Source organism: Oncorhynchus keta, chromosome 29, assembly GCF_023373465.1.
Source record: "Oncorhynchus keta strain PuntledgeMale-10-30-2019 chromosome 29, Oket_V2, whole genome shotgun sequence".
NCBI classification, from domain to species: Eukaryota; Metazoa; Chordata; class Actinopteri; order Salmoniformes; family Salmonidae; genus Oncorhynchus; species Oncorhynchus keta.
The window spans coordinates 25714972-25726818 of record NC_068449.1 but is presented as its reverse complement, the minus strand read 5'-3'; the positions used below and the strand labels follow the sequence as shown (position 1 = coordinate 25726818).

The 11847-nt window shown below is 39.3% G+C and overlaps 1 protein-coding gene across 2 annotated transcripts; it reads left to right on the top strand.

Moving 5' to 3' along the window:
- Positions 1–2987: 2987 nt before the first annotated feature.
- On the top strand, positions 2988–10851 carry LOC118362596 (zinc finger FYVE domain-containing protein 21-like). Of its 2 annotated transcripts, XM_035743036.2 has the most exons (8): positions 2988–3182; positions 4780–4830; positions 5035–5203; positions 5635–5710; positions 5902–5993; positions 6364–6417; positions 7392–7522; positions 7703–10851. In XM_035743036.2, the coding sequence occupies exons 1-8, from the start codon at positions 3057–3059 to the stop codon at positions 7736–7738; spliced, it is 735 nt and encodes a 244-aa protein (XP_035598929.1). In that variant the 5' UTR covers positions 2988–3056; the 3' UTR covers positions 7739–10851. The 2 variants fall into 2 exon arrangements, with proteins under 2 accessions (XP_035598929.1, XP_035598930.1); XM_035743037.2 differs by lacking the exon at positions 6364–6417 and having other exon boundaries at positions 2994–3182.
- Positions 10852–11847: the final 996 nt, after the last annotated feature.

Here is an 11847-nt window from a genome sequence, read left to right as displayed (position 1 = left end):
TTGGTGTATAGCGAGAATAGGAGAGGGCCTAGAACAGAGCCCTGGGGGACACCAGTGGTGAGAGCGCGTGGTGAGGAGACAGATTCTCGCCACGCCACCTGGTAGGAGCGACCTGTCAGGTAGGACGCAATCCAAGCGTGGGCCGCGCCGGAGATGCCCAACTCGGAGAGGGTGGAGAGGAGGATCTGATGGTTCACAGTATCAAAGGCAGCCGATAGGTCTAGAAGGATGAGAGCAGAGGAGAGAGAGTTAGCTTTAGCAGTGCGGAGCGCCTCCGTGATACAGAGAAGAGCAGTCTCAGTTGAATGACTAGTCTTGAAACCTGACTGATTTGGATCAAGAAGGTCATTCTGAGAGAGATAGCGGGAGAGCTGGCCAAGGACGGCACGTTCAAGAGTTTTGGAGAGAAAATACATTAGGGGAATGATAATTTAATCCAAGTTAGAAATTGTAATTATTATTATTATTATTATTTACAAGGTAGAAGAAAATACAATGTCGGAAATTAAGCAGGAATATGATAGTTTACTTTTGAAGAGAGCCAACAGCTACAGGTTAAACTCAAATAAAGCATACTATTTAATGTCAAATAAACCTGGTAAACACCTAGCAGCCCTTACAACATGAATACACGATAAACTTGTTATAAATTGAAAAGATAAGGATACAAATGCTTTAATTAGAAACAACACTATTAATAAAATTCTTAAAAGCCTTATGAAAATCAATATAAATCAGAATTAAACAACAGTTGGACTGATCCTACAGCCGTCTTAGGCTCATTAAACCTGAAGCAACTATCAGCAGACAAAAAATGATCACTAAAATAGAAATCACCCGAAAATAAATATTAGAGACTTAAAACATTAACCGGGGGAAAAGCACCAGGTATGGACAGCGTTCCCATAGAATTGTATTTGACAGCCTGGGACAAAGTAGAGGCCGTATACTCAAATGACAACACACATGTCACTCAATTCAGTGCTTCTGAGTTCCATGTATCAACCAGTTATATTAAAACCATAAAAATCTGGAGTCCCCTGCAGATTACAGACCCATAACTTTCCTAAATTGACAGTAAAATACCAAACCTCATAAGCAACAGAATAGCAAAAGTCTTACCAGACTTGATATATATTAATCAAACAGGATCTATTAAAAATAGGCACTTACAAACAAATACAAGAACATGTTTCAGTATAATAAAATATGCTTAAAAACAAGATGTAGACTTATCAATAATGGCTGTTGATGCCGAATAGGCTTTTGACTGTCTTGAATGGCCTTTTCTATTCAAAACTTTGGAAGCCTTTAACTTTACAGCTGAAATAATACATTTCATATACAAATATTATAGAAATATCCTAAAGCAAAAATATACACAAATAATAAACTATCTGATTAAAAAAAGTGCACAAGACTGGGATGTCCTCTCTTCCCCTCCTTGTTTGCACTGGCATTTGAACTGCTTGCAGACAGGACCCAAACGCAACAGGTATCAGTGTTGGTAAACATAAATATAAACTAAACTTATTTGCCGACGATCTTCTGATATAACTGACTAATATTGAAAACTCAATGCACCTTTTAAGAAATATTTTCAGTATACTCTAAAATCTCAGTAAATAAAATTAGAGTGGGAAAAACTGAAATAATGTCAATAAGGGGAAAAAAATCATGATCTACAGCAATCCCTTAAGTGGACCACAAAAAGTATGAAATATTTAGGATGCTTAGTAAGTGACGACAACAAACAACAACATATATATATAAAGATAACTTTATCCCATTAATCAACAACATGAAAGCAGATATAATTAAATAGAACAATCTTCCCATGAATCTTACTGATAGAATAAACATCTTTAGAATGCATGGCTCCCAAAGTTTGTATATTTCATTTATTTTTAACAGACTATATGGCCAAATAAAAATCTGAATAGCCAAGTTTTACCTATCAACTCGCCACACATGCCCATGCTTATCCCCAGAATATTTTCACATGTCTGTTTTCAACGGATGGCACTAAGAACAATAACATATGAATCGTTAGAACACTATAACAAATGGAAGACAAGAAACGGATTCCAGAATGCCCAAAAACCACACCCCATGGAACAATCCTTGCATAGTTTTTCAGAATTCACTGATTGGCCCACATGGAAAACTACAGGCATAGAAACCGTAAATTGCTTTTTTATTTATTGGTTGAATGTATGTCTTATAATCAAAAGAGCATGTAGGATTTTCTATTGCAAAGAAATTGTTTCATGAGCAAAAACAGGACTTTTTTTGACTGGCACAGCCAATGGTTGGCGTCATAAAGCCAAACAACATAACTTTGCGTTTGTTCCAGTTAACTTTTGTACCTTTATTTCAACAAGGAACACAGACTGAGACCAGGGTCTATTTTACAGTTGGGCCCTGCGTATACATGTTTACACATACAGTTTTTATGTACAATGATTAAGAAACTACACAAGACAAACAAAACGATCACAGATAACACAAAAAAATACAGCAACAGATTACATTTACACATAGGTTATTCCCTAACAACATAATAACTTGCATTACCCGAAACAGTTACAAGCAATACAAAAATAAAAATCCTCCAATAAATATTTAAAATGGGCAAGGGGGACAAGTCTCAAGTTTAAATTTAGTCTGCAGGCTATTCCATAGGCAAGGAGCGTAACAGGAAAAGGCAGCCCTACCCAACTCTGTGGAAATCGCATGGGCCTCAAGTGTAATCCATGCTTGAGACCTGGTTTTAGGAATTCTAATTATAATATTGATGAGTGATGATAAATAAGAAGGTAGCTTATTCAGAAGTGCTTTATAGACAAACACGAGAGCATGTTGTTCTCGTCTCACGGACAGCGAAGTCCAACCCACATTTTTATATAAAACACAGCACAGTTCATCACATGACATCCGTGATTTTACTCCACGTCTTTATACTGGATAACGGCAACGTCAATCAATTAAATGGGCGTGTCTTTGGCGTATGGGCGGATTTTTACTTTATTTTTATAATTGCTGGTTGTGGAAAAATGTCTTCAGTGCCTGATGGCAAGAAATTGGTTCGAAGCCCAAGTGGACTTCGAATGGTCCCGGAGAATGGAGCGTTTAACAGCCCTTTTTCGTTAGATGAACCTCAGTGGGTCCCGGACAAAGAGGTAAGTGACTATTAGGGCTGAAATAACAAGAGGGCAACGCCGCTCAGACAAACGGACTTGGCCCCTGAACTGGGCGTTGCATACTTGCTTGCTGCTGGCCACTGTCATTACAGTAGGGTCAAATATTTGTATAACTAGCTAACCCAAGTTAGTAGACCAGACTCATTGTTCAATCTGGTAGGGTTGTCACTAGCTAGTTACCACAGTCACAATTGTCTATTGTAAAATAAATAATGATAACAAATTTGTTTAGGCATAAGGATAACGTTAGCAGTGTGGTTAGGGTTAGGTTAAAATCTAATTTTAAGAAGATAATTGTAGAAATAGCGGGGTTTCATTTTAACAGTGCTCTGCAGTTGGCTAACTGTAAATGCCAAGAGCTACCGGTAGCTAGCCACAGTTAACGTTCTAAAGTAGGCAACATGGAGCCATCACTAACGTTACAGGAGCTAACGTTAGCTAACAGTATTTTGCAACACCAACAGGGTCTGCCAAAATCCAGAACAAAAGCTGCCACCTGCCTCGGAAAGTAATTGCTGTTTATATGACGGCAAGTTAGCTTAACCTTATTTCTCGCCTTCTCTGCGAGATGTACACATGCCAGTGGTCCATGATCATGGGTCTACATTTGAAAGCACTGTTTACTGTCAGTGATGCTGCCCTGGACTGCAAGAGAATGTCAAAGAAAGGGAACAATGGAGGGTGTGAATGAATGAATGTGGGGGATGGGCTTGGGACATGGCTGTGTGATGGACTACAGTAATCCATCCCAGCAGCTTCACACCTCACTGCCTCTACACCTATGTGTGTTTGAATGGTCACAGCTTTAAGATGTGGTGGTATTAAAGTAACTATTGAGTGTTTCCACATTTCTATGAAATATGATCGATTAATTAACTACAATTCATTTCCCCCCCCCTTCCAGATAATGGTAATTAACTATGTTGAATAGTAATGGGGGGGAATCAAAACAGTTACTCTGGATTGTTTTAGTCAAAAGTATTTGATGTATTGTCAATAACAATTATTTTTGTGCTAGTTAGCTGTACCTGGACCAAAACTCCAGTATTTTTTCTAAATAGCATGTTCTCCATCCTTTTCAATAGGGAGACAATTAGTTTTCAGCACTTATTTCCATGACATCAAAACTTGTTTTCTCATGAAATATGGTGAGTAATATGTTTGGAACATTGAATTGCAATAAAAATCAGTATCGAATTAGGGATGCACCAATATGACATTTTTGGTCTATTCTGGTATTTTCCTTGACAAAAAAAACGATACCGATATTTACAATTTCAACAGCCTTTTAAGCATTCTAGTACAGTTAAATAGTTAACACACACACACACAGCAGTCTAAGGCACTGCTTCTCAGTGCAAGAGGTGTCACTACAGTCCCTGGGTTGAATCCAGGCTGTATCACATCCAGCTGTGATTGGGAATCCCATAGGGCGGTGCACAATTGGCCCAGCGTTGGCCGGGGTAGGCCGTCATTGTTAATAAGAATTTAACTGACTTGCCTAGTTAAAGTTGTGTCCATGTTTGAACTTGAGTGAACCAACTAACTGTTGGCTAATGTCCTGTTCCTCTTACAGTGCCCAAGCTGTATGCAGTGCACCAACAAATTTGACTTCCTTACAAGAAAGGTTTGACTTGCTTTACTATGATCCCATAATATCAGATAAATTACAAGTTATAGGCCTAGGCTTTACCTGACTGTGGACCCCAAAATGTTTTTGTAGCCCTTAAATACTTTTGCACAGTTAAGATCTCTGAAATGTATGGGACTGTGCATTCCTTCTTTACCCTCATCACTCCCTCTGCATTCCTTCCCCTGTTCTGTTGTTCAGCACCACTGCCGGCGGTGTGGCCGGTGTTTCTGTGATAAGTGCTGCAGTAAGAAGGTGACTCTTCCCCGGATGTGCTTCGTTGACCCGGTCCGGCAGTGTGGAGAGTGCAGCCGGGTCTCCCAGAAGGAAATGGAGTTCTATGACAAACAGCTTAAAGTGCTAATGGGAGGTGAGTTTTTAAAGGGAAGAATCGTGTCAGGAGGACACCCAAACACACAGACCTGTCTATGTTAATTAACAGCTGTGTGTGTATATGGTGGTTAGTGAGCCGGGCTAGCCAGTGTGGTTCTAAATAGACTCCTCTACACTGCATCACCCAGCCAGGCCCGTAATGAAAAATCCATTAGCGGCATGATGAGATCCAGGGCAAGGGCTGGTTGCAGTGGCAGGGACATACTGTGGGGAGGGGGAACTGTAATCAAAGCCTTGTAGCGTGTTGGACTAATGGAGTCCTGTAAGCATGGTCAATCAATGCTGTATTCTTAGTATAACACCAGTGGATTGGGAAGTATCTACAGTTTGATGGATTCTTAGTGATTTTTGATTGGCATGCTTTTTTGATTTGACTCATTCGTAACATTACTACTTTGTCAAACTCAGGTGGTACATTTATTGTCACTTTGGGCACCTCCGAGAAGTCTGAGACCATGACGTGTCGTCTCTCCAACAACCACAGGTATCGTGAGTGTTTTATATTTGACACAGGCACACAGGAAAAGTATCTAGAATGGAGTTTTTTAGGTTAATGCTGAAAGTACATGCTTTGATAGAACCACTAGAAAAATATTTTTTTTTCACCTGAAAGACTTTCAGTACATCCCTTTGTCTCAACTCCTCTCTTGTTCTTTTATTTCTCCCTCTCCTCAGGTACCTCTTCTTAGATGGGGAGAGCCATTTTGAGGTGGAGCTGTCTCGGATCTCCAGTATGCAGGTGTTGACAGAGGAGTCCACCCCCGAAGGTAAGGCTCTGGATCAGATGTCCTCTGGTTGTTAACACAGCCTGGCTTTATCTCCCTCAGTACGAGAGTACAGCAGTGATACAGTGCAGCTTGTTGAAAGCTTATTGATCAAGAGACATTATGGCTTCCTGTGGGTGGAGGAACTAGCTCTCTCCTCTTTATGACCAGAAGTGTAATCATAAGTCCACAGTAAAATTCTGATGACTTTGTCTCGTCATTGTATTGATTTGAAACCCCATAACTGATCCAACAGCATGGTAAGTACAGTAAGTTGGTGTTGGTACATGACTGTTTCCTCTGCTATATTATTAACACTCTCTCCCTCTCACCCTGCCACTGGGCGGCCTGGCCCTTCTTCTTTTGGCCTTAGAGAATGACATTCACACTTACACCAGTCTGCTGGACAGTCAGTCTTTCTCTGAAGGTTAGCACTGTTATATTCCCTTGCCCCCCACTCTCCCTTATTCGTCCCCATCTTATCTTCATCTGCCTGCAGAGTTTGTGGCCCTGCTATTGATAAGGATGCCTTTGCCATCATTGTACATGCATTTGATATCAGTGGTAGAACAAAGGCAACATTCTTAAAATCCTTGTGGTATGCATGCTTCCATGGGGGGATATAATGTGTGTGATTATACACCCAGAGTGAATCTCATTGCCCCTCTGCCTGTGACCAGGATCATGTTCATTAGGGCACACCATAGCAAATGTACATTGAGAGTACAAAACATTAGGAACACCTTTTTAATATTGAGTTGCATTGACTTTTGCCCTCATCAGTCTCAATTCATCAGAGGATGGACTCTACAAGGTGTTGAAAGCATTCCAATGCCTCCCACATTTGTCAAGTTGGCTGGATGTCCTTTGGTTGGACCAGTCTTGATACACACGGGAAACTGTTTAGCGTGAAAAACCCAGTAGCGTTGCAGTTCTTGAGACTCAAACCAGTGTGCCTGGCACCTAATACCATACCCCGTTCAAAGGAACTTTAATATTTTCTTGCCCATTCACCCTCTGAATGGCACACATACACAATCCATGTCTCGAAGGTTAATAAAGCACAACTTTTTAAGCAGTTTCCTCCCCTTCATACACTGATTGGAATGTAGATTTTAACAAGCGACAACAATAAGGGATCATAGCTTTCCCCTGATCAGTCTGTTATGGAAAGAGAAGGTGTATCTAATGTTTTGTACACTTGCTGTAAGTTCTCATTTTGTTAAGTCTATTGCTAGGTTTCTTTATCATTTTGTTTGTTATTATGTACGTTTCTCGCAAAGTTCATTAGTTTGAACATCCGGTAGCTGTTTTGGTTTCAATCTTTGCTAAAGCCTTGAGTCTATGCAAGTATAGTGAGTGTGTTACTGAACCTGGCCTAACTTAGTGTTTTGTATCCAGGTGGAAACTGTAGGGCCAGTGGCATGTTGCTCCACTACAAACCAATGGGCTCTCAGGACCCCAAGCAGCTACGCATGGAGGCAGCAGAAGACAAGAAAACCGCCTCCTCATGGCTTGCTGCCATGCACAAGGTACACCACCATAACAGCCTGGCTTGTTTTTTAATAGGAATGTTATATTTGACTTAAAATGTTACTGGACTGTATGGTGTGATATCCAAGCTTCAGACCCGCCATTGCGTACTGTGTGTGTATATGGCTGAAATAGTTATTTTGTATAGCTCTGCCTGTACTACATCTGTTCCCTAACAGGGTGCCAAACTGCTGTATGAAGCTCGGGACCAGTGACTGGGTTAAATGCGGAAGACACATTTCAGTTGAATCTAATCAGTTGTACAACTGACTAGGTATCCCCCTTTTCCCTTTCATTGCTAAGATGACTAGAGAGTGAGATGGCACAGACCAAGTGTTTTCTTTCCTACCCTTAAGTCTCTCATTCTCTAAATGTAGACAGCAGATTTTAGCCACACTTCACTTGAACTATTTGGCCAATAACCCATCCTAATACTGCCATCTATGTAATGCTATAATAGACATAAGACACTTGGCATAACCCTTTCCCTTCACCACCATTAATGTGACAAATTACCTTAAAAGCATCATGTAGGGTCTGTGACACATAGTTCAAGTGAAGTTTCTTTATATATTCTGTCTATGCTCTGCTTTCAGTGCTGACAGATTATTCACTGATTCTAGTGAAATACACTACCGGTCAAAAGTTTTATAACACCTACTCATGCAAGTGTTTTTCTTTATTTTACTGTTTTCTACATTGTAGAATAATAGTGAAGACAAACTATGAAGTAACACCTATGGAATCATGTAGTAACCAAAAAAGCGTTAAACAAATCAAAATGTATATGAGATTCTTCAAATAGCCACCCCCTTTGCCTTGACGGCTTTGCACACTCTTGGCATTCTCTTAACCAGCTTCACCTGGAATGCTTTTCCAACAGTCTTGAAGGAGTTCCTACATATGCTGATTTGGTTGAGATCAGGGAATTGTGGAGGCCAGGTCATCTGATGCAGCACTCATCACTCTCCTTCTTGATAAAATATCCCTTACACAGCCTGGAGGTGTGTTGGGTCATTGTCCTGTTGAAAAACAAATGATAATCCCACTAAGCCCAAACCAGATGGGATGGCGTATCGCTGCAGCATGCTGTGGTAGCCATGCTGGTTAAGTGTGCCTTGAATTCTAAATAAATCAGACAGTGTCACCACCACACCATAACACCACCATGTTTTACGGTGGGAAATACACATGCGGTGTGGGTAAACGGATTATCTCCGCATCTCAAAGACATGGCGGTTTGAACCAAAAATCTCCAATTTGAACTCCAGACCAAAGGACACATTTCCACTGGTCTAATGTCCATTGCTCGTTTCTTGGCTCAAGCAAGTCTTTTCTTCTTATTGGTATGGGTTTCTTGGCAGCAATTTAACCATGAAGGCCTGTTTCACACAGTCTCCTCTGAAGAGTTGATGTTGAGATGTGTCTGTTACTTGAACTCTGAAGCATTTATTTGGGCTGCCATTTCTGAAGCTGGTAACTCTACCTCTGCAGCAGAGGTAACTTTGGGTCTTCCATTCCTGTGGCGGTCCTCATGCGAGCCAGTTTCATCATAGCGCTTGATGGTTTTTGTGACTGCACTTGAAGAAACGTTTTGAAATGTTTTAAGTAATGATGGACTGTAGTTTCTCTAAGCTTATTTGAGCTGTTCTTGTCATAATATGGACATGGTTTTTTACCAAATAGGCTACCTTCTGTATACCCCACCACCTTGTCAAAACAACTGATTGGCTCAAACGCATTAACAAGGAAAGAAATTCCACAAATTAACTTAAGGCACACTTGTTAATTGAAATGCATTCCAGGTGACTACCTCATGAAGCTGGTTGAGATAATGCCAAGTGTTTGCAAAGCTGTCATCAAGGCAAAGGGTTGCTATGTTTTGATTTATTTAACACTTTTGGGGTTATTGCATTATTCCATATGTGTTATTTCATAGTTGATGTCTTCACTATTATTCTACAATGTAGAAAAGTCAAAATAAAGAAACTGAATGAGTAGGTGTTTTAAAACTTTTGACCAGTAGTGTATATGTATGTATACACAGTTTATGAAATGCTTTAAATCCCATGCATTGGATTTTTGTATAAACTATTTTGTTAAATATTCCTATTTTAACACATGCTGTGTATGTACTTTTTACTGCTAAAGTATTTATAGTTTTTGTAGCACTTGTATACTTTTTTTTTTTTCTTACAAGATGACTTAAACATTTTGTTCTCATGTTGGCTGGCTTTGCTTAAATGAATTGCACAACCTCAACAAACTAGCCCTTTAATATAAGGGTAAACTAAAGTGTGAAGCAACACTTTTACTCTTCAGTTTTGTTTGCTTATATCCAACTTATTATGCTTCACATACCAAAAAAGTACTTAAGAGGTTTTCATTTTTGACCAAATTTAGAAACTTAGTGGTATTCTATGGTTTTACCATTTTGGATAAAATGACAATTTGACATGAGTACTGCTCACATAAAAGGCTACACTCCTTAATCAATTGTATTAATTTGGTAAGAGGCATGTTGAAATGGTGTTTGCTGGATGTGTTTGAGGCATTGTGTGTCAAGAAATGGCATTAATATGGTAATTCATTAAGGACCTTTTGTAGTCTTTGTTTAGTTCACAAGGATGTTCTGTAGGATGCATTTATTATTTGAAATTGTGTAATCTTTTATACATCCTTGCCCTATGGTTCCCGAAGTGATCTACAGGCCTATTTGAATGCCCTGATGCTGGACATGGAATCTGTTGCTGCATGATGCAGCAGTATTTGAGATGGCTCGACTCTAGATTCTTTCTGTTCTCTACATTGTGTTCATTCAAGTTGAAATTGGAAGTTTTGCACTAAATGGCATTGTCAAATTGATACATTCATTAGTTATGAAGTACCACTGCACTTTATGGTCTCCCTTTTTACAATCACTGACCTAATAGTAATTATATTACAGTTTCTAATTGTGTGTCAATGTTCTCTTATTGTTAACTCAAATGAAAGTGTTTGTAAAGGTATCTTCTCATAATATTTGTATTTACAAATCACAGAACCCATGACAATGAAAAGTGCATTATTAAATGAAAGGTCAGTAATTAATTTTGAAACCAATTTTTTTCTTGATATTTGTCCAATGTAGTGGTTAGCAAAATCTAGTAAATTATTAAAGCACACTTTCTTTAACCTTCATTCTTATGGCTAGGCGTTCTGCTAGCGGCACACTTCGACAACATTCCGCTGAAAAGGCAGAGCGCGAAATTCAAAAATATTTTTTTGAAATATGTAACTCAGACATTCACAAGTGCAATACACAATTAAAAATAAACGTCTTAATCTACCCATCGTGTCTGATTTCAAAAAGGCTTTACAGCGAAAGCACACCATATGATTGTTTAGTCAGAGCCTAGTCAAACACACAGCTATTTTCCAGCCAAAGAGAGGAGTCGCAGAAATAGAGAAACAAATTAATCACTAACTTTTGATCTTCATCAGATGGCACTCATAGGACTTCATGTTACACAATACATGTATGCTTTGATAAAGTTCATATTTATATCCCAAAATCTCAGTTTACATTGGCGCTTTATGGTCAGTAATGTGTCTCAAAAATATCCAGCGAATTGTCAGAGCCACATCAATTTACAGAAATACGCAAACTTTGATAAAAGATACAACTTATGCACAGAATTATAGATATACTTCTCCTTAACCTGTTTGGGATAGGGGGCAGCATTTTCAGGTTTGAATGAAAAGCGTGCCCAGAGTAAACTGCCTGCTACTCAGTCCCAGTTGCTACTATATGCATATTATTAGTCGATTTGGATAGAAAACCCTCTGAATGATGGTTGAGTATAACGGAACTCATATGGCAGGTGGAAACCTGAGAAAAATCCAACCAGGAAGTGGGAAATCTGAGGTTTGTAGTTTTTCAACTCTTGGCCTATCGAATACACAGTGTCTATGGGATCATATTGCACTTCCTAAGGCTTCCACTAGATGTCAACAGTCTTCAGAACCTTGTTTGATGCTTCTACTGTGATTGAGAGGGGATTGAGTCAAGAGGTCTGCCAGAGAGCCATGAGCTGGCCACGCGCGTTCATGTGAGAGTTAGCTTGAGTTCCATTGCATTTCAGAAGACAAAGGAATTCTCCGGTTGGAACATTATTGAAGATTTATGTTATAAACATCCTAAAGATTGATTCTATACATCGTTTGACATGTTTCTATGAACTATAATATAACTTTTTGTCTGAACTTTTGCCTGGACTTTGGTTACCAAACGCGCAAACAAAAGGAGGTATTTGGACAAATTGGCTTTATCGAACAAAACAAA